Source organism: Monodelphis domestica, chromosome 1 (genome assembly GCF_027887165.1).
Source record: "Monodelphis domestica isolate mMonDom1 chromosome 1, mMonDom1.pri, whole genome shotgun sequence".
Lineage (NCBI taxonomy): Eukaryota > Metazoa > Chordata > Mammalia > Didelphimorphia > Didelphidae > Monodelphis > Monodelphis domestica.
This window is the reverse complement of record NC_077227.1, coordinates 655,532,002-655,559,819: the sequence shown is the minus strand read 5'-3', so window position 1 is coordinate 655,559,819 and position 27,818 is coordinate 655,532,002. Positions and strand designations below refer to the sequence as shown.

General features: G+C 38.7%; 1 protein-coding gene across 48 annotated transcripts in view; it reads right to left on the bottom strand.

The window, feature by feature from the left end:
* The window catches only part of NRXN1 (neurexin 1), a 1,454,617-nt gene that overhangs the window by 571,513 nt on the left and 855,286 nt on the right, over positions 1-27,818 (bottom strand). Inside the window, exon 1 of one of the 48 annotated variants that reach the window (XM_056823831.1) lies at positions 5,355-8,598. The exons of 44 other annotated variants lie outside the window; for them this stretch is intronic. In XM_056823831.1, coding sequence (XP_056679809.1) covers positions 5,355-5,646 — 292 coding nt within the window. In that variant the 5' untranslated portion in view covers positions 5,647-8,598. Of the gene's footprint in view, positions 1-5,354; positions 8,599-27,818 lie in introns of those variants that run through there. 3 more of the 48 variants (XM_007476840.3, XM_056823816.1, XM_016428658.2) reach the window with 3 other exon arrangements.

Below are 27,818 nucleotides of genomic sequence, written 5' to 3'. Positions count from 1 at the left end.
AAAAAAAAAGCATAACACACAACAGAATAGTCCAGGTCCTCAATGAAGATAATAGGAAAGTCATATAGAACTGAGTTAGCAATATAGTGAGTCAGTTTAAAAAGACTAAGTTTGCTACTAGTAATAGCCCCAAATATGCCAAAAAACTCTGAATAAACAAAAACCTAGGTGATCTTTGTCCTTATTATTAGACATTATCTAATAAAGTTATCTAATAAAAAAGTTGTTGGTGGCTGGCTTGCTACATGCATGAATAAGTGAACAGGTTAAATCATAAAGAACCAGAGAATTTTGATTACAGATAGAAAGACTGACTTTGTCTCACAAAGAAAAAGGTTGACTATCTTTTTCAAAAGGCTGCTATCTCAAAACAGATCTCCCCAGGAAAACCACAACAGGGGAGGTGGGTTTTGGAGACAGACTTACTGGGGATTCCTTCAAATCTAAGTCTGCAAAGAATGTGGGCCACTAGTCTGGATTCATCTAAGCTGAAACAGGGTGAAATGTTGGGAAATCTACAAAATAAATCCTTTCCTTGGGACAAAAGATTCTGAGAATCACCTGCCATCTATTCTTCCTTTTTTTCCACTTTCTACCATAAAAGACAACAAAAAGTACCTTTCTCCTGAATAAATGGGACTATTAACACTGCAATTGTTCAGACACCACCAAAGAGGTGGGATCAACTTAATCTTTTAAAATGTATTACAGATGGTAATTAATTCCAGAAACAAAACTGAGAATAATAGTCATTGTCCATATCATTACATGAAAGAACTTCTTAAATCACACTTTAAGAAACACTGGTCCTTAAACTGAACTTCTTTCGTCCATAGACTAGAAAGCCTGGATTCTAGTCTCACTATGACTATGATTAGGTTATACCTCTCATTTCCAGACATGAGATAACATCTACAAATTAAAGATATTAAAGTACTTTGAATTCTAGAGGGGAAGAGAAGCTTTGTGAACCTAAGACAGAATTATCACCATTACATAGCATTATCGGGGTGCTCTCCTCTAACTCACACTTTTAAAATCTGTTAACATGCCCCTCTGGGAAAAAAGACAAAGCAAAAGAGAACAAAACCTTTCCCTTTGGCCCTGTAACAGCATAAGCTAACCATTAGAGTAAAATTTCCCGATTTTGCACTTCTGGGAGAGAAGAAAGGCAAGGAGTGAGTTTACACTGATGCCTTTTCCCCCTTCCTCTATCTTCTGAAATAATTGAGAGGCTCTAAACTCATTTTCTAAAGTATGCAGAGGTATTTATGCAAGCCAGCTCTGAGATGAGAACCTGCACATTACACTTACATCATTCTATTCGAGGTACATTGGGTACATATCAAAACATACAGTGTGCTAAGTCTATTGGCACTGGTCTACCCTGGCATTGCTAATATGGAAATGTTTTAAGTGACAGGCAGTCTTGATTCCAAGTGTTTCTGCTTCTGTCATTTATAATCACTCTTTTCATTATTTCCAACCCCCTTTTAACTAGTACTTAGAGAAGTAATTTCTGCATGAAATATGCATAATTTACATTTAAAGCACATGCAAAAAGGAATGTAAGGAAGCATTTCTAAACCACTGATGTTCACCAATTCAGTTCAACAATCATCTATGAAACACTCACTATGTGGAATGCACCATGCTATGTCTAATGCTTTTCCTAAGTGGAAAAAATTTTTTTTTCATTACAGTGTTTGCAATTGGGTCAGTCTCTGGTAGGAAGATAGAACAGAATAGCCATGAGATCTTCTTGCTCCCTGTAAACCTTCTAAATAATGCTGCATAAGAGTATAAATGGAGGATGGAATGATCAGAAAATGAAGAATGAGCTAGGTGAGTCAACTCAGTAGTTTCCAAAACCTAAGGGGAGACTCAGTTTTAATCCTCCAAACATTAAATATCACCTTTTTGTTGATCAATTAAATCATATTTAGAAATATTATTCTCTCATACAAACACACACAGATGGGAGGGGTATGGGGACAGGTGGAAAGAGCTGCCAGTGTATATCCCAAAAAATATTCTGACATAATCCAATGTGTAAATACCTTCTTGTTCATCTATACATACATAGAACATATTCAAATGTTAAACTCAGTCTCTTTTTCACCTCCTGAGATCCTATCCTGGCAATTATAGCACAGTTAACCATCCCCCAGGCTTCCTACATCAGGTTCCTGGTACAGTGGTCAAATGTTTGTTTCCTGGTAGGTCCTTTGTTTAATTAGCTTTCTTTTGGTCAGCTCACTCACTGATCTGGTCCATGGAGGTCCCCATCCTCATTCATCATCCTCATCCTCATCCTCAGAGTCCTTTCAGAATCTTCCCTTAGCCCCTTCCCCTACAGCTCTTTCCATTCTTTGTGTTCCTAGATTCTTTTCTATCAAGGTTTATTTCTTACCCCCACCCCCACAGAACCCAGTTTTCACAGAGAAAAAAAGAAGCAGAATGGGAAAGATTCACTTTAGGTTTCTGATCTGGTGCTCTGATGCTGATTAAAAACAACTTGGCTCATTACTATCTGTCCTTACATTGAAGATAGCCTCCCCCCTCTGTCCAAGAAGTGTAAGCTTTGATGAGAACCTTCCTTTCTCCTACCAAAGAAATAGGCAGGTCTGTGGTCTAAATGAGAGAAGCTCAGCCTTTCCTCAGTCCTAATTCCTTCTCAGTTTCAGAACAGGTCAAGTCTCGGACTTTTGGTTTAGAAGCTAGCTGAGCCAGGAACAGTATTCAGGAGGGGAAAATGTTCCTGAAGGCCAGCAGACGGCGTGCCTGGCAGGGGTAGTGGCCACAGTGGGAAGGGGAAAGGAAGAGAATGGAGCACAGGTCTCTACTGCAATGCTTCTCCCACCTTACCCCATTTTCTCCACTGCCCCTAATCCCTTTTATCAGGGTCAAGCTCTGCCCTTCCTCCCAGTTCCCTTTAGGTTTCCTCAGTCTTTCTAGTCACACAGAGCCCTCAGAAAAAGAAGAGTTAACATATATTGAGAAATATTAGCCAAGCACTTCACAGGGGAACAACTAAGCATACTTTCCTCCCCTTCCCCCCACATGCATACACCCATCTGGTTTGCTGCACCCACACACCCACACTCTGTCTGTCCCCCCTCCACCCCTCAGGTCTCACATATTCCCCAGAGCTCACACAATCCTGCACAGAGGATGAGGGGCTGCTGCTCAGGTAAAGAGAAAGAAGCAGCCTTTCAGAGAGCTATGAAGTGGCAAAAAGAGAAAGAAAAAATTTCTTACTGAACCTAATGGGAATTCCAACCACTTCTTCCCCAGAAAAGAGTAGACAAGGCAAGGCTGCCCCCTGCCCCCATCCCTAGTCATTCTTAACTAAAGACTAATCCCTAAGGGGAAATATAGAGCTTGAAGACCTACACACTGGGAGCAGGTCCATTCCTAGAGACAGGTATTTTGCCTCAGACTCAGTCTTTCTCCTAATGGGTAGTGTAACAACTCCCCATTTGTAAGGAGAACCTGCCCCAGACTTTATTCCTGCCTCTAGGGGATGGGATTGTGTGTATGAGGTGGGGGAGGGGCAGGAGCACAAGAGTTTCTTAAGTTAACAGCTGAAGCTTTGCAAAAGAAAGAATTGTCCTGGGAGATAGGGAGATAGTTCTACCACTAGCTAGAGCTCCAGAGGGGCAGAGACCTGGCAAAGAAGGGAAAAAATAATAGGAGGCATGTCGAAATAATCGTCACTTCCATTCTGCCTCCTACAAAATAGCTAGTTTGCATTGGAGTTGGTAGGGGGTGGGGCGAATAATCAAATCAATAAGTATTCCCTGAGCGGTGGAAAGGGCACTGGCATTTTAGTCAAAGAATCTGGATTCAAATCTCAGCTCTCCCACACTGCCCGCGTGACCTTGGGCAAGTCACTTTCTCTCTCAGACTCAGTTTTCTTGTCTGTAAAATGAAGGGATTGGAATAGAGAGCCTTTAAGTACCCTTGGAGCTCTAAATCTTAATTATATGACCCCATTTCCAACCACCTACAGCAATTCGTTAATGGCATTTTGGTAGGTAATAATCTCTCAGTGGCCCGAGTTACTGAGGAATGAAGGGAGAGGCTTTCACCTGAGGGAAAAGGGAAAAGCAACCTGGGGCTGTTCCTTACTCAGTTCAAGATGCCAGCTAATGGAAAGCCTAGCGGAAGCTTCACAAAGGAAGTGGGAGCAAGGAGGAAGATAAAGTGTGGTTAGTGTGTTTATGATGGCCCCTAAGGCGTTCTCTTTCCTAACTTCCGACCCTCGGAGCAGTCCAGCTAACGTGGTCCGCCAGAGCCCAGAGCTTTCACCTTCCCGCTACTCACTCCCCAGGAAGCCATTAAAAACCTAGGAAAAGTGAACTAGTGTCCTTATTCCAATAATGTGCAGAGCATTCTCAATAAAAAGAGATTAGGCTAAGATCTATAAGCATGTGGTAGCCCACTTAGAAAACTGCTTCGCTTGGGCAAAAGGCCCAAACAGAGACTAGGGTGGAGTGGTCGGTAAAACCATTTGGCCCTGGTCTGACGGAGAATTGCTGACTATGCTGGCGGAGCCTCAGTTCCCTTCTTACGTCTTTCCTGCTTTGGAAGGGAAAGGGCTACCTTTTGGATTTGAACCTCCTGTTGAGTGAGTCTTAAGACTGGTTAACTTGGAAGCCACTCCTGTCTAGAAGGACTTCGAAGGAACGCGGAGGCTGGAATCATTTCCCTCCCGGGTCAGTGGAAGATGTACAACAGCTCAAAAGAACATTTTTATAAATATATGTATATGTACTTGGGGGAGGGGGCGTTGAGAAGGAGGGGAAATGGTAAAGGGAGGGAATCTAGAGGGAGGGGAGCAGCAGAAGAGTCAGGGAGAGAAGAACACTGCATAGCCTTTGCCTATTCTGACATTACCAAGCAGCTGCTTTTGCGCCCCCAACAGAGCCCTACTCCAGATCCCACCCCATCCTCCATCTCCCCCAGCCCACCCAGCGACCTTTGGCAAGTAACGCTGCCCTCTGGGCATAGCTGCCCAGCCTCTGGCCAGCCTTTAACTAGGTGCCAACATTTCTTCCCCCAGGATCTAGATAAGAATGCCCCTCCTACCCCCACACAACAGCAGACACCCCCTCTCCTTCCTTTTGTCTCCCAAGGAATAAGTGGTATACACTACACACACACTCTCACACATACACACATACACACATACACACAGACACACAGACACACAGACACACACACACACACACACACACACACACACACACACACCCCTTTTATTGCTCTCGAATCTTAGAGCCTGGGGCAGGGGGAAGGGAGTGGGAGCTTAGGGAATAACCCGAGAGAACTTGGTATCTGGAACCCACCGTGTCCGCCTCTCAAGGAAGCAGGTGACCTGTAGATAGCAATAGGCACTGAATGATGTTTGCTGCTGCCATGGAAATGGTGGATGTGGTGCGCTCCCAAACTGGAAGCCCCCCACGCCACTCCTAGGAGGCCGCTGAGGGTGAGAGGAACTATCCAAAGCAGAGCGAGGCGCCCCCCCGCGCCACCGCCACCACCGCCACCGCCACCGCCGCCGCCGCCGCCGCCGCCGCCGCCGCTGCTGCTGCTGGGGGACCCCAGTTCCGAGCTGCACTTGAGCATCCTCTGGTACATGGCGAGGCGCTGGGAGAGGTGCAGCCGCAGCGGGAGGCAAACTTTGGCTACCGGGGGAAAGGGGCGGCCCAGGGTGCGGGGAGCGGGGGGGTGGGCGAAGAGGCAGCGCCTCACACACACCGAGTGCCGGCAGCCTCACCGCACCAGGGCACCCATCCTTTCCCTTCGGACAGTCTTCTGCCGAGCTTGGAGTCCGCGGCGCCTTCCACCCAAAACAATCCGAAACATAGTCAAGGTGAATCCAGCTTTTGTGGGACTGGTCCGAAAAGGTAACCCCGGGCAAGAAAAACCACACACCCAGGGACTGGTCCCAGTTTTCCAGGGCTCCAGGTTCTCAATACTCCCAAATAGTTTAGGGTGTGTGCATGAGTGTGAGGGCTTGGGTGTGTGTGTGGGGGAAGGATGTTAAAGAACCTCCAAGAAGTACCCCCCTTCTAAACGACATCCATCCTCCAAGAATCCACTAGGTATCCGATCGTTTAGCATTTTGCATGTGGATAAGAGAGGCCACTTCGCCGGCCAAAGCTCCTTTAAGGGGTGAAGAAAAAACCCCAACAAATTGATCCTCCTCTTCCCTCCATTCAGCTCCAGCCGGTTCGCCTCGCTGGCACAGGCAATCTCTGGGCAGCCAGCTCACCACGGGCGAAGGCTGAGATAATCACACTGCTCCCAATGCAATCTCAGTGGTCTGACTATTGACAGTAATACCCGCCGATGTTTTCCGACAGAATAGTGCACCCTTCTGAAAGAAGTAGGGAGGGAAAAAGGAAAGAGAGACACGGAGAGGGAGAGAAAGAGAGAGAGAGAGAGAGAAGAAACAGAAGAAGAAAACACACACACACACACACATACACACGCTTGCGAAGAGAAGGGGCTCTATGCAAATCTGCAGTCTCCAAACAGCAAATCACCGAAGCTCGGATGCAATGCAGAGGACGAGCCTATGTTAAAGAGGGAGGCTGAGTCTAGCTGCCCACAAAAATCGCCCAGATTTCCCTCTGACTTTAATTCTCTACATATCAAAGGGACACGTGTACACCGTTAGGGGGAACACTGAAAAAAGCAACTCTGCCTCTTCTGCAGGTGATTTCTTTCTCCAAATTAAGGCGGTAAAAAGCACTATTCCCCTGCCTCGGTGGTTTAGATGTACCACTGTCTTGAGAGCTCACTTACATCTTAAAAAGGAATGAATTCCGCTCTTTTTATTGGACGAAACTTGTTCCACCAGGTGTTCAAACCCAATCTGCTAAATATGGCTTGACACTATCTACTCAAGCATCAGTTTTGATGATCTGGTAATTACACACATTACTTATAACAAAGAATTCTCGTTACCACTGATAATGTTGAGCCACAGCATCATAGCTCATATATAGCAGTAAAACTGCAAGGAATCAAAAAATATACAGAGGATTAGAGGACAAGTGATTTTGACTCTAAATAGCAGGGAAGAGAAAGTATGAGATAAAGAGAAATGAGGGGAGGTGCAGAGACACACACACACACAAAATAAGGTTCCTTTAGTAGCTCAGAAATACCATGCTTTTGTATGGGGGAAAGGGGAAAGATTGTGCTTAATACTCCAGATCAAAATTAGAAAAGTCATCAAGGGGATGCTAAGGTTTAAATATCTCACTCCTAGGAAAAGCAGGAAATTTACATTCTAACTTGTCAGTTATTGAATCAAAAGTAGCATTTTGAGAATATACACAGAGTATTAACTTGGGGATTAAAAAAAATCTGGATTTGGGTGTATGATATACTCCCTGCTGCCATTTTCCAGCTGTCTTGAGCCTTTTGAAACTGATTTTAAGCCTCAGTTTTCTTATGTTTGAAATGGGCATAATTATTGCGCTTTTCATCCACCTTACAAGGTTATTGAAAGGAGTAAGCAAGAAAACTATATGAAAGATACTTGTAAAATCAATAAAGATGATGGCTCAAAGAATTGGGAAAGTCTAAAGTCTAGTATCCTAAAACTATAATCCCAAATCTAGTTCTGCATGGTTAGGGATATTGAATAGATTTATTTTTCAGATTAGATGGTCCATGATTTAGTTGGGAGAGGTGAATGGAAACAAAACCATAGTCTAATAAAGTCTTAATATGTGTTGATTGATGTCTTGTGTCTTGTGGTTTGATTCATTTTTAAGACTTCTCTTGAAAAATAAATGAAAATGATTTGGGTATTAATTATCCATATATGTAATATTTCCTCACAGACACTTATCCTAATGCTCAATTCAAATGTTTGTTGAATTTAATTGAAGAGACTCCATTCAATAAGTATAAAAACATATATGAAGAATAAATTATAGAATTCTTTCCTAAAGAAATGAATGAACTCAACCAATAACCTGCATATCCATGTACAGTCAGATATATTGCACCTAGGAAAATTTGTAGGGAGGTTTAAAAACTTCAGATGCATTTGGGAAATACCAGTTATCATGACCAATTTTGAATGAGACAGATAAACTCCACAATTGCTATAAATTTAGGTAATGTTTAGGCAGCAAAACACCTAAGTCTTCAAAAATTCTTTGTTATATATTCTTTCTATAATGATTTCATCCAATCTTATGGTTTCAACTATGACTTCTGTGGGAATAATTCCAAAACCATGATTTCTCAATCTATATGTCTTCCTTTGAACCATCCAACATTTCCAATTCCTTTACAACATTTTTAAAAAAATCTTTACTTTACTGTGTATTGGTTCCAAGGCAGAAGAGTGGTAAGAGCTAGGGTTCAAGTGACTTTCCCAGGGTCATACAACTAAGAATTGTCTGAGCCCAAATTTGAACCCAGGACCTACTATCTCTGGACCTGGTCCTCAATCCACTGAACCACTTATCTGCCCACCCTCCTTACAATTTTTTTTCTGAACATTCTTATGGAACCACAAGAATAACAATTATAGCTAACTAAAACAAAGGTTTAAGAGCTACAAAGTACATTCTTCATAACAACCATTTGACACTGATGATTCAAATATTATCCCCATTTTTAAGATGAGCAATCTAATATTTCAAAAAACCTGTGACTTGTCAAAGGTCAAAAAGAAAATACTGGATCAAAGACTCAAACCCAGGTCTAATAAACTGAGAACTAATTCACTTTCTCTTTTACACCATGAAGCATTTGAAACAAGAAAGCTACTTCCAAATATTGTAAGACGCATACACACATATTCACCCCTTGCAGACACCTACCCTGGCTCATCATTCATAGCTAATTTCTTATCCTTATTTTTTATTATTTTAAGACCTTTAATATTTGTACCACCCTACTGATGGTGGAAAGAACTGATGGAACTGATACTTGCTTGTATACCAGCCTTATAGATTGTCCATAGAAATATATGATGTGAGCAAATAAGTATTCTTCATTAATTTGATTTTTCCTGTGTGAATAACCAAACTCTTGACTGCTTGTGGAGTTTATCTGGCAGGTTTTGAAAATTTCTAGTGTTTGGGAAAACTCACACCAAATTTTCCTCTGTCTCACCATGAGGTAAGCTTGCAGTCTCAAAGGTTATTCCAACAGGAAGATTCAAGATCCAGAATATTCTAAAATGCTAGAAAAGCTTTGAGTATGATCCTAGTATCACACTGAGTCTGTTTTCCAAGTACTAAACATGGAGATATTGGTTATCTTTGGGATGATAACTCAAGAAATAAATCAAAAACTCTGAAAAAAAGTAGAGACTTAGAAAGGAAGAAAGGAGAGTGAAAGAGAATGCTTGTATTTTCAAAGTTCTTATTCCTGAATCTTTTATTTTATAGTGTGGTATAGTGAGGAGAGTACACAAAGCCCAGGTTCTAGTTCAGACTTTGTATTAATTGGCTCTATGACTTCAGCAAGTTGCAAAGCCTCTGAGAATTAGTTTCCACGTCTATCAAGCAAGGAGAGTAATATTTCCCCTATTCTTTACAATCATAGACTTTGAGAATTAGAAGAAACCTCAGAAATCATTTTACTCAATTTATACATGAAAAATGAATCACTTTTGCAATAGCTTCAGCAGATCACCTAGTCTCCACTTAAGACACCTCAAAAAGAATAGGGAGTTACTACCACATGAATAACTCTGTTGCATTTTTATATGGTTGTAATTGTTAGGAACCCCCCCCCAATATACAGAGACAAAAACTGTTCTGATTTGATCTGTCCTCTGCTTTCATCAGAAAGAATAGAGAATCCTTCATCAAAACTTCAAATATTTGAAAACTCCTATTTGATGTTCCTCTTCATCATGCTAAGTGACCATTCCTCATATGACCTGGTTTCTAGTCCCTTTTCTCTCCTCATCATCCTCTTCTTAAAATAATATGGCTATTCCTGAATACTATATTGGAAAAAAAATAATCTGGTCAGAAAGAAGGAACTACAGCTCACCCATCAAAGACAGAAGACTTTTATTAACAACTTCAGATCCTGTCAGCTTTTTTGGCAGTCATATCACAATCAATCAAGACATTAATTAAATGGTTTCAATCAATCAACATTACTTTATTAAGTACATAATATGTATCCCCAGCACTAGGCACTGGGGATACAGATATGTGCCAGTTTCATGTATATTGAACTTGCAGTCTATTTAATCCTTCTTGTCTTTTTCTTGTTATGTTATGTTTCCCCCATTCTAAACTTTGTATGTTTTTCCCCCCCAAAAATAAGGATTTTGCATCACTATCAAACTTCATTAAAAAAATTCTGACTTTGGACCTATCAAAAGTCCCAAGTTCAAAGTCCAGTTCTTTTACTTACTGGCTATGTGATTTATTTTTAAGCCCTTACCCATCCAAGGGTTAGGAAGTTGGTGTTAAGCAACTTGCCCAAAGTAATCAGCTAGGAAGTATCTAAAGTCATATTTGAACCCAGGACCTCCCATAGCCAAGCCTGACTCTCTTGTCCACTGAGCCACTTTCCTACCCAAATGTAATAACAACAACAATTATAAATTTAATTTACATAGTGCTTTAAGCTTTGCTAAGCACTTTACAAAGTATTTCATTTTCTCTTCATGACAAGCCTCGGAGAATTATCATCTCCATGTAACCAATGAGGAAATTAAGGCAGACAGAAGTTAAATGACTTTTCATGACCACACAGCTAGAAGTGTTTAAGGCCTAATTTGAATTTGGTATTTCAATATTGTATCCACTGCACCATCTAGCTGTCTAGCTGACACTTCAGCATTCTGGGGCCTTTTCGCCTTTAACTGTAGCAAAAGGATTAGATGATTTTTAAGATTTAGGCAGATTATTTCCCCTTTCTTTATCAGTAAAATGGGAATTATAAATCTTGTACTATTAACCAAATAGGATTATTTGTTAGAAATGAATAAAATTCCTTATATAAATTTACTTTGTATAATGCTGCCTATGGATAAATCATAATAATAATTAAAATGATTATTATTGTTATTTTCTCCAATTTGCTTAAAATTGATTAAGAACCTACTATGTACAGGGTACAAGGGGTTCTAGGATTTACAGCTAAAAGACAACCCCCCCCTTTCCTGCCCTTGGGCAACTTTATATTCTGCTGGGAAGAGATAAGAGTACATACCCTGTTAAGGATAAAATAGGAGAGAAAAGAAAATGACTGGGGTAAAAAGCCAATAGACAGGGAAGCTAAGAGGTTCAATAGATGGGGTGCTAAGCCAGGAAATGAAGGGGTCCTGGGTTTAAATTTGACCTCATATGGTAAGGTTTTTTTTTGTTTGTTTGTTTTTGTTTAAGGCCATTATACAAAGTGAACTAGAAATGTTTGAGGAGGAAGAAAGCCTCAACCACTGAGGGGAAAAGGGAAGCTTATTGGGAGAAGGTCCCACTTAAACTGAGCCTTGATGAAAGAGAAGGAATCGGAAATGTAGAGATGAAGATTCCAGATAGTCTAGATCTTAATCCTTTAAAAATTCTTAATCCTTAAAAGAAGGCACACACAAGCAAGATGGCCAAATGAGTATGAGGGAAAACTATCAATGGATAGAACACAAAAGGTATAAAGAGAAAAATTAATCTAGAAAAGTGAGTTGGAGTCAGATTTTCAAATTTTATAGGGAATTCATATTTTTTTTCCTAAAGGCAAGAGAGTCACTATAAGCTTTTATTTAAGCTGGGAGTATCACAGGAAATACAGACAGATTTCACTCATTACAACATAATCATCCTGTACTAACCACATAGAATCTGGCAATGTCTTCTAACTGGTTCATGTATGTTAAACTTAACTCCACGACTAATCTGAAAATTCCAATAGGCATCTCTCCAGGTGGCAGGAGCCATGATGAATGCAAAGTAGACACTCATCATAAAGACTCCTTCCTTAGTTAGCAAGGAAAGACTAGAATGTGGAAAGGAGTGGCGAGGCTAATCTAGTGTGAAGAGTTATGGTAACCAAGAAGAAGTCTAAAAAAGGGTGGGGAGGGAATATAAGGAAAGGAAGAAGGGGTATGATGGGAAGAAGAGAGAATATATGGAGAGACAAAAGAGGACAAGCCATCTTTAATTATTTGTGTGTGTGTGCTCTCCAAACCAATCCTACTGTCTTAAGAAACAGGATGGCTGTCAGACAGACACTTCCAACCTTTTCATGTTTTTCTTAAGCTTAATTGGGAATCCTTGCAGCTCAGTGCTAAGCTTTTTAAATAGAAAAGTAGGCATTAAAAGCAGCAGAGGGGAGGCATTATTAAAACCCATAGGCAGCACCAAATTTTTTAAAATTAAAAATGAAGAAGGTGTCAGAACTACATTTTGCATTTCTACTGGTGTCAGCATAATGGAGGAAAAAAGCCCAAGCAAGTGCAAGATCCTTTTGAGATGGGAGGGAAGGAATGCTTCACAAGCAGGTACTTTGGGGTCTTGGGAGTGAAGTTCAGCAAACCTTGAATCTGGAATGTGGGTGGACCCCAGGGGCACCTATCCTCAGAGAGAAGGATGAGGATAATAAAGAAAGGTCCTGCAAAGAACTTAGAAAGTCTTAAAGAGTTTTAGTCTACAGAATAACCAACATAATTCCTTAGGAGCCATGATGAAACATGCTGTGTACTTCCTGATGGAGTCCAGTTATAGATAGAGAGGCCATTTTTGGAAATGGCCTATGCAGAAATTAGTTTGCTTGACTGTATATTTGCTACAAGGGGCTTTCATTCAGTTATTTATTTTTGAAGTGTTGGGGATGGTGGTGGGAGGAGTGAAAAATAGATTTTTTTTAAAATTGAAAACTTTTTTTAGAATCTTGGATCCATCTAAATAGGGCTAATATATTCACCTTTAGAAGTATGGTTTGGTCAGTTGCTTTCCTATTTGGATCTTTATCACCTTCTAGTCTTGCAACTGAAGCTGTTTAACTAACAGGAACCTAGAGTAACTCTATGATGTGGAATGGTATTGGCCAGCATTTATTCCAAATATGAAATCTCTCAAATGCTTTCTATCAAGTTCACTTTATTGTGGCACAGTAGATATGATTCCAGCTCTGGAGTCAGGAATACCTGAGTTCAAATCTGATCTCTGACACTTACTAGCTGTGACTCTGGGCAAGTCACTTAGCTCTCTCTGCCTCAGTTTCCTCAAAGAAATGGAACACCACTTCATTATCTATGCCAAGAAAACTCAAATGAGGTCATAAAGAGTTGGAAATTATTAAATTGGAAAAGTAATAACCTATTTATTATATAATTGATTCAAGAGGTAAAAGCTGATTTCTAGATTTCTAGTGGAAAAGGAATTTATTCCTCAACAAACTAAGACTGGAATCTATATAGCACAGTGGAGAGAGAGCTGGGCATGGAGTCAGAAAAATTGAATTCAAATCTGACCTCTGACACATAAGAGCTGTGTGACCCTAGCCAAGTCACTTAACCTCTGCTTGCCTTGGTTTCCTCAACTAATAGCACTTAACTAATAATGTTGTTGTGAGGATCAAATGAGATCAGATTTATAAAGCATTTAACACACCATATAGCATGTTTTATTGGTGTTGTTCAGTCATTTTTAGTCTTGTCCAACTAGCTCGGGGTTACATAGATTGTAAGTATTTGAGGTTGAATTAGAATTCAGGTCTTCCTAACTCCAGATCCACACTTCTATCCATTGTGCCACATAGCTACCCTATTTGGGATATAGGAGGAAATTAATAAATGTTTTATTTCCTTTTCTTCTCCACTCTTCCAATTCCTTTCAGTAAAAAACAAGAATCAATGCCCTCATAAGTCAGACTTTAGGGAAGAATGTGCTCTGTGGGTTATGTGTGAAATTTAATTTGTTTTCATATTTTACCCAATATTTTGTGGTTTACTATTATGAGCTATAAAATAACACTTTCCCCCTCACATCTTTAGCTAAAAACTACAAAATGATATGCTGTTTGTTTTTGTTTTTCCTTTTCATTAGAGTATTGGCAAATATGCTTTGAGAAAATGTTTTAGTACTAATAGAAGCCTAACCTATTATCCTTGCCCTCAAATTAGCTCAAATTCTTGATATTCTGTTTGACCTAGGGGCTGTAAACCAACACATTTTTTTAATTTTTGAACAGGTCAGTATTAAAGATGGTAGAATGTGAACTCTGGTAAGTGTACTTGGTTATTTTGTTATTGAATCTAGAGTGCCTAGCACAATGCCTGGTCTACATTTGATCCTCCATCAACATTTGTTGATATAAGTGAAATTGAACTATTTCCAGTCTTATCTGAGCTCTCCCTCTGTGCCATTAAGTTCTAGGTTGGAACCCCAAGGCAAAATTCTATAAATTTGTGCATTTCTTTCTAATTTAGTACTTTTCCTAGTCGGTCAACCAAAATCCCAAGCTAGGTTCATCTTTTTGTTAACCATTAAAGAGCTTGACTAATATAATTCTAACAAACTCATTTATAAAAAGGTGGGCAAGGAGAATGAGGGAGGCCAAGAGGACCAAGAATAAAAGTGTGGCAATTCCTTTTCTAATCAGAAAATAGAACTATTTTATACTTCTCTTCATTAGAGAATGAAAGGGGAAGGTAAATGCTCATTCACTCAGCACTTGTTTTGTTTGGGATGGGGATATTCCTTTTGTGAACCCCTAAAATCATTTCTGGACACTATTTGGGAATTAGCATTCCTGTATATGCTATCTTCCTTGTCACTGACCTGAGCACCTCCAACTTGTACAGTTTGCATTTGTTGCTTGATCAAATAGGGTTGATTGACCCAGAGTCCCTTATTTGGGGAAATTTCATATTCTTCACCCATTATGTCTAGGCCATAATCAGTGCCTATTTTTATCAAGCAAAAGCCTCTCAGCTTGACCCTGTTTTTCCATTTCAAATGTAAAATACCTGGACCAGACTTTGCTAATTCTATCCTAGATCTCTTCCTCCCCCAGGTCTCCACTGTTGAGTTTTACTGTTTAATTTGACTGTATAAGAGTAGTAGATAACAAGGATGATAATGGGGCCATACTCCAGTCCCTTTCAAATTCTTCATTCTAAATAGGTGTAAGAACTGCATATCCCACTCCCATTTACTCAATTTCACCTAATTAGCTTCATGTACCACCATGCAACAGTGAATTCTTTCCCACTATTTAAACTCATCATTCCTTCTACCTCTGAGTTCACCTCTTCTCTATTTAGTGAATGAGTTTCCCTTTAACTTTTGGTACCTTGTCATTTCTAACAACTAAAAATAATTTTTCTCAAATAATATTTCTCATCATCAGTCCAGAACCAAAACTACCTTTCATTGCTCTCAGTGCATGATAATGTCCTGTCCATAGCTTAAAGATCTCATTCTAGATTGTAGAGCAGACATTCTGGAGGTGTAGAAACACCTTCCAGCAAGCACATCATAACTGGTCTATACATTAATAGAGTTATAAGACATGGCCAGAGACTCAAAGAGATTTTGGTGGTTTGCCTAAGGTAAGAAAGACAGAGATAAGACAGAGATAATTTGAACCCAGATCTTCTAGGCTCCAAGTCCATTTTACCATATTGCCTCTAACAAGGTTATGATACAAATTATTTATAATATACTTATGCTTTTTGCTCTCCTTGTGTCCCTCCTACCATTTAGTTGCATTATCCACAGATATATTTTGATACCATGTAGGCTATACATTGTAAAAAACTAAAATTCTAGACACTCCAAAACATTTCAGACACATCCAGATGATAATGTATGATGCCACCATAAAAAAAGGGGGCAAATGATGTATTGATGTTGTGCCCAAGGAGTGACCTTTTTTTTTTTTTTACTTTTACTGGCAGAGAAAAAACTCATAGCTTATATCCACATTTAGACCTGATAAATCACAGGATTTGAGAGTTGGAAAGAACCTGAAAGGCCAACTAGTTGAACATATGTGTGAAAGGAATCTACCCTGTAACTTCCTCTCAAGTGGTCATACAGTATTTGCATGAAGACCTCTAGGGAAGAAGAAGAAGAAGAAGAATGCTTCTCTCCAGGGAGCCCATTCTTCAACTTTTGGCCAACTCTTTATTTTTAAGAAAGCTTTTCTTTATATCAAACTTAACTTTGTTTTTTGTCAACTCCTATTCATTTTAGCAATGAGTGGAAGCCCTCTAGAGTCAAATAACAAATTTAATCCTTCCACCACATGTTATCCCTTCATATTCTTCAAGATAGGGAGCATACCCGAACCCAACCCATCCTACCCTAGTTTTCTATTCTCCAGCCTACCCCTGCTCAGTTACTTCAACTGATTTTAATACACTAAGGGCTTAAGGACCATAATCATCCTGAATATGGAGTAATGGGACAGTACAGTGGGACTATCCCCTTCCTATTTCTGGAAGCTATTTTTTTTTTCTTGATGCATCCTAAAATTACATGAACTTTCTTTTTATTTCTTTTCATTTTATTACTGACATATTAAGGTTTCAGGTAAATAACCACCACCACTACCACCTTTCTTAAAATAACTGTGATCTTACCATGCCTTCCCATTCTATATTTATGAAATTGATTTTTCTTATACCAAAGTAGAAGACTTTACATTTATTCCTATTGGATTCCATCAAATTTGATTCAGTCCATTGTTTTAGCCTTTCAGGATCCTTTTGTTTCCTGATTCTGTCATTCACTGTGCTAGCTATCCCTCCCAGCTTTGTGACTCCTATAAATGTGATGAAGATACCATATGTATCTTTATCCAAGTCACTGATTAAAATACTTAATTAAAACGTCCAGAGCCAAATAGAGCTCCTGGAATATACCACCACACACTTCTTGCCTCACTGACACTGAACCATTAGTAACTAATTTTTAGTCATATTATCCAAACAGTTCTCAATTTGTCTGACAATATTGTTTTCTAATGGATATCCCTTCATCTCTTCCACAAGAATAGTGGCTGATACTATTTGCCTTTTGTGTAATTGAAAATCTGTTACCCTACAAAGGAACTACATTTCCCGGGAACTCACTGACTTCCTGTCATTACATACTTCCTGTAGACAGGGGATAAATTCAGTGGGCGATCTGGCTCTGTCTTTTTGGCTTCCTGGCAAGGATGGTAAGTGTGAGGATTTTGAACTGGCTTATTAGCCATGGACACATGGTTTTTATTTTGTATCCCTTCTTTTCCTTTATTTTCTAATGAACATTAATAAATCTCTAAAATATATTTTTATTATTGAGATTAATTTTAATTTTTACACTTTCTAAAACCTAGATCAACTCTATCCACAACATTCCATTAGTTTAGTGATCTTATCTAAAGGGGGTATTTTGGTTTGTTTCCCTTGTATTTTTTTTAACTCTTTCCTCCTGTCTTAGAATCAATACTGATTATAAGTTCCAAAGTGGAAGAAAGGGAAGGATTAGGTAATTGGGGTTAAATGACTTGCCCAGTGTCAAACAGCTAGGCAATGTCTAAGGTCAGATTTGAATTCAGAACCTTCTCCTTTCTCTAGGCCTGGCTCTCTAGCCACAGAACGACCTAGTTGCCCCTTCCTCTATTATTTGTAAAGCCAAGTTAGATGTTTCCAATGAATACTTCTGTTTTTAGGTGTTTGCCAACAATGTCTTTAATGATGTTTTCCCAATTGCCCCAGGAATTCAATTTGAGCTAACTAGCCTATAGAATGTAGACTCTCCCTTGTGATATAGTTACCCTTCTCTCATTTCATGTTACCTCTTCTATTTTCTATGATCTTTCATATATCCATGGCAGTGACCCAGCAATCCATTTGCAGCTGATCCTGGGCACCAGAACCCAGAAACAATAAGAGAACCAGATCCCTTCCCCTTCTAGATCCTGAAGTACTTGGTTCTAATTTAAACCAGCATCAGCTATGGGGAAGATCACTGCCAGAAGTTGAATATATATATTTGTTGAGCTATATTTTGAAAGTATTATGTGGCTGATGCCTTTATTCAAAATAGTGGGGAAGACAGTCTTTATGGACTTGTTAGTATGGATTCAGAGGCAGTTTGGTGCCTGGTGCCTGGTGTCAGATGTAATGAATAGTGAGCATGGCTTGGAGTATGGAGTTAGGAAGACTTGGTTTCCCATAGTGGCTGTGTGACACTGAGCAAATCACTCAGTCTCACAGTTCCCCCCAGCAAGTCTCTAAGGCTGTAACTGTTGCTCATCTCTATTGCTAGAAATACCAAGAGAATCTCTAGGCTGAGGAAATCAGAGCTCCAAAACAAATAAGCAAAAAGGATAGAGGTAGTCATCAAAGTATTATTAGGGAAGTTGTCTATTTCAGGTACTTTCCAACTTTGACTTTAGTCTTCATCTCAATTATAGAAATTTACAGGTTGATGTAAAACTGGGTATTAAGTGATCTTAGACAAAAGAAGAAAGAAAAGAGCTTAGAAATGTACTGGGCCAAAAAATGGCCCACAGTGCCATAAAAATACCTCTGTTTTTGCAAAGACCTTGAGACTGGTAGAGTGGAAAGATTCATCTGGGAAATCAGAATATCTGAGTGTGGGTCCTAGGTCTGAAATTTTACTAGCTGTATTGCTTTTATTTTCTGAACTACAGTTTTGCCATATTTTGAATGTGACCAATAATAAGGAGCCTACCTGCTTCACATGGTTGATTTGAATGAAGTACTTTTGAAACTCCAAGGTCTTCGATAAAGGTGAGTTACTGTTAGTGGTTCGAAAGCATGACCCCTAGTCAAATGATCTTTGCTCATTACTAATCCCATTATTCTACTAGATGCATGTCTCCAACAAGATATTATCTTTTTTAAAATAAAAAGACTTAATCAAACAAGCTTTTACTGATTATGAAATAAATGTATGTATCTGGTAGGCCACTGTATATCATTTCTAAAATAAAACTTTTCCATATATCTAGACATGCTGTTTCTGTACCCTCTGATTCAGAGAATTTTAGTTTGAACACTAAATTAAATGATTATAAAGAATAATGGAAGCTATTATCATGTTTTCCCTACTCATGTCTTAAGCATAGTCAAAAAAGATTGGTCTCTTTTTTATACTTTATAAAGAAAATTTACTATGAAACAAAGGTGCTCACTGCTGGGGTATATTGCAGAGCAAATGTTTATAGCCAGCATATAAATCCCTGAAAATGGGGGATTATAATGGAAATACTGACACCATCTTAACTATAACAGTGCAAATAATATCACTGTAACAAAACTTATAATCTCATATATTTGCCCTGGGACTGATGGGGATTTGATTACCAGTCCCAGATAACCTTTCAGTGATTCAATTCAAATGGTATAATTATTCCATATTCTTCAACTTCCTTAAAATACATTTCAAATGGAGTAGCATACAATCCCAAATATTTATTCTGAAAAGATAGACCCAATTTTTTCTTTACTTGTATAAGATATATCTGACCTCTGAGGCATTTGAAAAAATCATTAATCAGTTTTTTTTTCCCGTGTACCTTTTTAATGTGTGTGAAAGAGTTACTTTCCCCCTAGATCTTCTCAGATATATTGCCAAGATGATTCCCCCAGAGAACCATGTGTTTATCTTGACAGGTGTTAGTGAGATCTGTGGATCTCTGTGGAATTATTCCTGGTTGTGTTGAGGTACAGTAGAAAACATTAACTCTGCAAACTAATGAACTTACCTTATTGCATTCTAAATAAAATAAACCACACAGTGAGTAGGATTAATCTACTAATGTCTTCCTAATGAAGCTTTCATTAGGCATATGGTGTGGTCTTCAATATCTAACACATGCCAGAAATTAAAATGAAGCATACCTGGGGCTTTTCCTCTTTTCTGATAATATTCGCAGATGAATTTTTGCTGGTTTACTCATAACTTGCATTATGGAGCTAATGAAAGATGGGTAGGTGTTAGCACAGTTTCTAGATTTAGGGAATTTGCCCAAATAGGGCAGAGAAAAAATGTTTTGAGTTTTTTTTTTTAATTTTGCTTCTAAATTAAGCCTGGGTTTTTTTTTATGAGTGGAATGTAGAGTTGGGGAAGGGAATTTTTATTTTCTGTAAAATACAAAATCTAATTCATTACAAAACATTTAGGTTCTAAGAGTTGAATAGGCAATCAGTTCAATGAGACACACCAATAATTTCTCTGCTTTAAGATGAATAATGCTTCTTGTCATTATAAGAGTGTAGGCATCATTGGAGGATAGGAAGAGAACTTAATTTGGAGTCAGTGAAACTATGTTCAAAATGTTGTTACCCTAGTTATTACCTGTGTTACCATGGGCAAGTTTTCTTAGAAAATAAGAAAGGTGGACTAAATGGCTTCTAAAGTCTCTTTTACATCTAAATTTAGGATCAGGATGAGAAGGTTAACTAGAAATTATGAGACTTGGGAGAGATGAATTTAGTGAGAAAAGTCTCACATAGGATTAAAATATTTCCTATGGAGTTAGACATTGGGACATCCTTGATTATTGTTGGAGAAGTTGGATTGATGAATCCGGTGGACAGAGCATGATGATAGGTTGGGCCTGGGCTGGGCAGGACCTTACCTGAGTATAGACACACTTCCAGAGTAAAGATGGGGAATGGCAGGGCTGAGGTGAGTGAGAGGGTAGAGCATGGATCAGATAATTATTATTTCTAATTAGGAGTAGGCTCAGCTGTTTCTGCTTCTAGAGAGTAGAACTGCTGTTCTCACTTTCTATATTTGCTCTGAAGAAAGCCCTGATCATCCCACCCTAGCTAGAGCTCTGATTATGACCAATCAATCAATTAAATATTTATTAAATGTCTCCTAGAGGGCTATAAATGATGCTATTGAATAAGAGCTTAGTGTGAATTACAATGAAAGAAACCACTATTCCCTCAGACTTTCAATATTATGACTACACTTTGCTAAAGAAATCACAATAAATGAGGATCACAAATAAATCTGTCTCAAATCTGCCTTCATCATTGTAGTCATCCCCAACTGGAAATGTGCTGTCATATGAAACTGGATCTGTGCAGCCATCCACAGGGAGGCTACAAGTATCTATTTAATAAGAGTAGCAAAAAAATAAGGCAACAAGGTGGCACTGTGGATAGTCATTGAGTCAGAAGACTCCTCTTAGTGAGTTCAAATCTGGCCTCAGCTACTTACTAGTTCTGTGACCCTGGGTAAGTCGCCTAACCCTGTTTGCAGTTAGGTAGCACAATGGATGGATAGAGTATCTGGCTTGAAGTCAGGAAGATGTGTTTTTCTGGTTTCAAATCTGACCTCAGACACTTACCAACTATGTGATCCTAGGCACAATAATAATGACAAGGATAGCAAAGGGTCAAATGATGTTGTGAGTACAGGATATGCAAGGGTCCCTCTTCCAATGTAAATTATACTCAGATAATTGCTTAGAACAATCGCGGTTTATGACTTGCCCAAGGTCACATAGCTACTATGTATTACTGTGAAGACTTGAACCCAGGGCTTCCCCCATTTGATGCCATCCCTCTGTCCACAATATCACTTCAGTGATTTCCACGTCTTGTCAATGTTATGCCCACAGACAACACCTCTTGCATCTGTTCAATTCTATCCACTCATACATTGATAATCCTAACTCAACCTCACTCTAGTCACCTCTTCCCTAGACTACTACGAGTCTCCTGATTGAACTCCCTGCCTCCATTCTCTCCCTTCTCCATCCATCTGTCCCACAACTACAAAAAAGTTTTTCCTAAAGTGCAGATCTATGTCAAGCTGTTGCTCAATAAGCTCCAGTGTGGCTCTCTGTGGCCTCTGTTTGGCATATAAAGTCCTTCACAGTCTTGGCCACAACCTACCCTTTAAGGCTAATTGCATGCACGTCACTCCCCTTCAATCTCTCTATGTTCTAGCAAGATTGGTCTTCTTGCTATTTCTCATACCCAATCTTTCCTCTTTAGGCTCTATCCCTTTGCACAGGCTGTCCCCCCCCCATACTGGGGATGAAATCCCTCTTCAGATTTGCCTCTTGGAATCTCTGGCTTCCTTTAAAACCCATTTCATGCCACTTTTGGAGGGGCTAGTGCTCCTGGCAAATTATCTCAAATTTACTTTGCATATAATATTTTTTATACCTTCACACGTGCTTACCATTTCCCTTACTTGACTATAATCTCCTTGAAGTCAGGGACTGTTTGATTCCCCTCCCCCCGCCCCAGGACTTAGTAAATAGTAAGCAAGTCATAAATGTTTGTGCATTGATGAATTCACATTTATATAGTATTTTAGGGATTTCCAAAATGCTTTTCAAGAACAAAAACAAAACCCCTTTGTGCTAGGATTTGTTGATCAGTCTTAGTGAACCCTTTTGAGCTTTCCTGACAGAAATATTACAGTGGTTTTCCATGTCCTTCTCAATATAATTTTACAGAGGGGCAACTGAGGCAAATTGGGGTTAAGTGACATGTCGAGGGTCTCACAGCTAGTATCTGAGGTCCCTTTTGAACTCTTTTTTTTCCTGGTCAGGTTTTCCTGACTTCAGGTCCAGAACTCTAGCCACTGAGCTACTTAGCCATATCTTGTATGATAGGAAATACAATATTTTTACTCCCATTTTACAGATCTTGAAATTGAAGTGCATAAAGACTTAGTGGCATCCTAGATGTTATATAGCTACCAAATAATAGAACCTAAGTCTTCTGACTGCAATATTAATGCTTATTTCAACCTGATATGATGGCAAGAATGTTGAACTTGCAATCAGGAGAGATATGGGCTCTAATGCTTTCCCCTCTCCTTTCTAAATGTATGGTCATGAATACGTTACTTGACCCTTTTCTTACCTGTTTCCTCACCCCTGTTTCCACATCCCTGACAAAGTAAGCTCCTTGAGGGCAGGAATGGTTTAATTTCTTTCTGTTTCCTGAACCCAGTGGACAGTGCCTGGCATATAGGAAGTGCTAAAGCAGTTTTTATTGATTGATGCACTGATTTAGCAACTCTCTCTAGAAAAGGGTTATTGAGAGGATTAGATGAGACAATGTGTGTGGGCACTTTGCAAGTCTTTAAATGTTATAGAAATACCATCATACTACATACCATACTGCTTGATTTCCATTTTACCTTTTCATCTCAACTTTCTCTTGCCTTGGTTTTTACAGGTATCCAGAGGTAACTCAAAGATCATTTCTGTCAGCTTTGATGATATTGATGATGATGATGATGAAGAGGAGGAAATGGGCTTTTAATTTATGGACTTTAACCATAATTTAGTACGCTTCATACAGATATGGTAAAAGGAGAACTACAGTGTTGCCTTTCTCCTATAGCAATAGCAGCCTGAAACAGTATGAAAGCAATGGATCATGAAGAAAAGCAATTTCCTACTTGAGGGATTAGCCGGTGCCCTCTTTTGTACTGTTAAATCAAAGTTTTTGTTATTTTTTCAAGTAATACTGATTTTTTTCAATTTAAATAAATAGTCCCTAAAGAAACTGCAAGAGAGTCCCTAAACACATCACTTCATAGTCAATCAATAGCAGAGATTTTAAAAGAAGAACCCTTTATGTTGTACTTCTTTGAGATGCTTATTGATACAGGAAAAAAATAAAATAAAAAATTAAATTGCTACACAAGCTAAAGATAATTACCCTAACAAGGAAAAATTTGAAGTGATACATGGGAATGGGAATTTTTCTTCTCTTTCTATACCAAAAATCCAGGTGATTTTCATGAAGAGTCTGCATGCATTTGTTAATATTAGGAAATTGAAACCTAAGCAAATTTCAGTGAACATTTACCTTACCTCTTAGTTTTCCCACAAAATTAACTACTGCTATTAGCCTGTAATCAATTCAGTCTGAGAAAATTGGAGCTTTTCAGATATGGAAGAGAATTGTGCTCTGGAATATCATGTGAAAATTTTAATCAATTTAAAAGGCATTATCCATGCAATGAGGAGTAAAATATAGTCCTTAGTAATAAGGCAAATAATAGATACACACTAAAAGATGTGGGGGATGGAAAATCATTAGCCTATTTTCACAACTAGTTTTTTACCTTTTTTTTGCCTTATGTGAGTCATGTTTAAGGAAGTTGCACATTTTCTGTGCTAAAAACTGGCACACTATATAATTAAGAACAAAAAATCCTCATGGCTAAATAATGGGGTTGTGACAAAAAAGAAAATTCAAGTTAAGTAATAAAACCATATCATTTATTTCTCCTCCATCCACAGCTGCCTTTTTTCACCTGTATAAACCCCCAAACCTGGGGTATCTGATATGTGCCAAGTATATCAGATGTCTTCAGTTTTCTGAGTGATTGGAGGACATGCTTCTAGCCTTCACTTGAAATGTTCTTTTTGTCAGTTTCTGTCAAAACACAGTGCTGGGGATTCTTTTTATGCAGTTACTTCTCTTGGCAGGGATTAAGAGAAAGAGAAGTTTATAGATATACAGGACAAATTCCCTGTATTATCTTTCCCAACCCAGCGGAGTAATTTGGCTCACGGAGTAGGATACCATGAAAACTAAGGGAAGGTTTATTTTAGAGTATCCAGGATTTGAAGTAGCAACAGGAATTCAGCATGAAGTATATAGACAAAGAGTGGTTAAAGGAGATTAAAACAGATGACCCTTCCTTCCTCACATGCCAGGTAGGAAACCTGAAATCAAATCCCAGGTCTGCTACTGTCCCATTTCCTTGGGCAAGTTACTTACACCTCATTGGTAAAATGAATGAGTTGAACTAACACTGATCTCTAAAGTCTTTTTCTACTCCAACATTCTATGATTCTATTTTTCATCCAATCAAGGAATCAGGGCAAAATAAAACAAAATAAGGATCATCTGGATGATACTTTAGCCAGGTCAGGATCTGGTTTTACAATTACCCATCTCAGAAATACTTCCAGTGTTAGAGTAACAAAAAAAGTTTTAAAAAATCATCCTGACTCCAGAAAGCCTAAAGGACACACATTCATAGAATTATAAATTTAATAAGCCTACAGAGGCAAAGGATCTTGGAGGCCACCTAATCTGATCCCTTTTTTTTTGCAGAAGGGAAGAAGGGAAGGGAATAAGCAATTAAAAAATACTTACTAGAGCAGCTAGGTGGCACAGTGAATAGAGTACCAGGTCTAGAATCAGGAAGACTACTGGCCTCAGACACTAACTAGTTGTGTGTGACCCTTGGGCAAGTTACTTAACCCTTGTTTGCCTCAGTTTACTCATCTGTAAAATGATCTGGAGAACAAAATGGCAAACCATTCCAGTATCTTTGCCAAGAAAACTCCAAGTGGGGTCATGAAGAGCTGGACATGACTGAAAAATGAGAGAACAACATAATACTATGTGCCAGGTAGGGTGCTAAGTGCTTTATAAATATTACCTCATTTAATCTTTGCAAAAACCCTATGAAACAGAGGCTATTTTCTCCATTTTACAGTTAAGGGAATTTAATAGAAGTTAAGTGATTCATCTAGGGTCACATTGTCACACAGTAAGTGTCTGAGGCTGGATTTGAACTTAAATCTTTTTTACTTCAGGCCTACTACTCTTTCCACTGCACCACCTAGTTACTAGAAGAGGAATCTGAGACCCAGAGAGGTTAAAGGATTTTCCCAGTGTCACACAAATGGTGCATGGTGGAGTAAGGATTTAAACCCAGATCCTTTGACTAAATCCAGCATTCAAGACATATTCTTTTTGGGTTAAACCAAAAGTTCAGCTGGGATTGATAAATAGAAGGACAGGTATATATAGACCACTAGGCCCCCTTCCATATAAGAAAAAAAAAATTAAGATGCATCGAGATTCGTGGATCATATCATTTTATAGTTAGAAAAGCAATTAAAGACCATCTCTTCGGATCCTTTTATTTTACTAATGGGAGGCAAATTTCATATGGAATCTATCATTTGTATCCCCAATATTTGGCAAAGTGTTTTGCACATAATAAATTCTTAATAAATGTATTTTCATTCATTCCATTTTTCCTGGGGAACTCCAGATCAGGAAAATTCCTTCTATAAATGCAAGTTGAAGATAAGTTCGTCTTCTTCAAGGAGAGCTGTGGGGGACTCTGGGAAGATAAGTGATTTTTACCCAGAACCACTCAGTCTCTAGGGTGAGAAAGAAGGGACTTGACCCCAAATCTGTCTGACTCCAAGGTCAGCCCTCTTTCAACTATGCCATCATGATGCCTATCAGATACTTCTCTAGAACATTTAAAATATGTTGTGATCTGACTAACGTAGTTTTTAGAATGGAAGCATTTCAAAGCAGCAGCACTGGTCAGACATTTTTATTGACCAGATGTTTCCCTTCTATTTGGAAAATATTGTTTATGAAGTTTTAAGAAGCAAAATATCAATCAATATGAACCTCTTACATTTAATATTTTGCCATTCTGCAAGGTCTCTAATTACCTAGCTGTCTAAAGAGTTTCAATTACTCTTAACTCTTGAGCACCGCATAGTGATTAAATGAACACAGCAACATGTTGTGGACTTGGGCAGCCCAGAAAACCACTGTGGCATAAGATCAATGGTTATATTCATTTGCCGAAAACTAGCTTTGTCATTGTTTCCTGCATTCCACAAAGGTTTAAATAAATGCTTCTGAAATCTTGCCTCCATGATTTCCTCATTGTGTCCGTAGAGCCTTAGCAACAACAATGAAAATAGCCTGAGCTTATTTAAGAAAACCCAGCTCGAAGGGAAGATTATTGTAATGTTCATGTAGTTGTTTAAATATATTTTCAACAGGAGAGGCATTCCTCTGTGCATCCAAATAAGGAAAATTAATGAGAATTAATGCAAAGACTTGTATTTGAGCCCCCTCCCCCATTTAATTGTATAAGCAGAAGATGGGGGTGAACTGACTTGGTAGCAGTTCAGATCCAGAGGAGGAACAAGCATTTATTAAGCACCTACTAAATGCCAGGCAATGTGCTAAACGTTTTACAAATATTATTTCATTTCATACTTATATCAATTCTGGGTGGTCAGGGTATTATCATCCCCATTTTATAGTTGTAGAGATTAAGTGACTTGCTTAGGATCATACAATAAATGTTTGGGGCTGAATATGAACTCAGGTCTTCCTGACTCTAGGACCGACATTCTATTTACCCTAACACCTACCTTACTTCAAGTCCCTAAATGACCAGAAACTTTATAAACATCAAATGTTATTAAACTACTAAAGAAAGGCACCATAACAAGTTAATGCAAGCATAGCATCTAAATTATGGGAATTAACTACTTGCTTAGTGGTTAGTTTTCATTTAAAGCAGTATATTCAGCTCAGGGAACCATATTTTAACAGGGACATTGACAAACTGGAAAATATCCAGGGAAGGATTACTATGATTATAAAGAGCATAGAGATCATCTCCAAATCAGAATGGCTTAATGGAACTTAGGATATATTTATGGCTGAGAGAAAAAAATCAAGAATATTAAGTTAATTTTTAAAATTTGCCTCAAATGAGTTTCATGTTCCAAAATATTAAAGAATCAACACATGAAAACTACTATTGTGGACATGATTTTTGCCAACAAGGTGGAACTGCCACAGAAGTAAAATTGATAGGAACTTTGGAAGTAAGTAATGACTCCATTGTGATAGAAAAGAAAGAAAATCCAGGCATCATCTGATGTGGACCTCAGGTTGGTAAGCAGAAGGGCTCAGTAATGGAATTTTCTATTAGCAGCAATGCAATGATCCAGGACAATTCTGAAGGACTTATGAGGAAGAACACTATCCACATTCAGAGTAAGAACTGTGG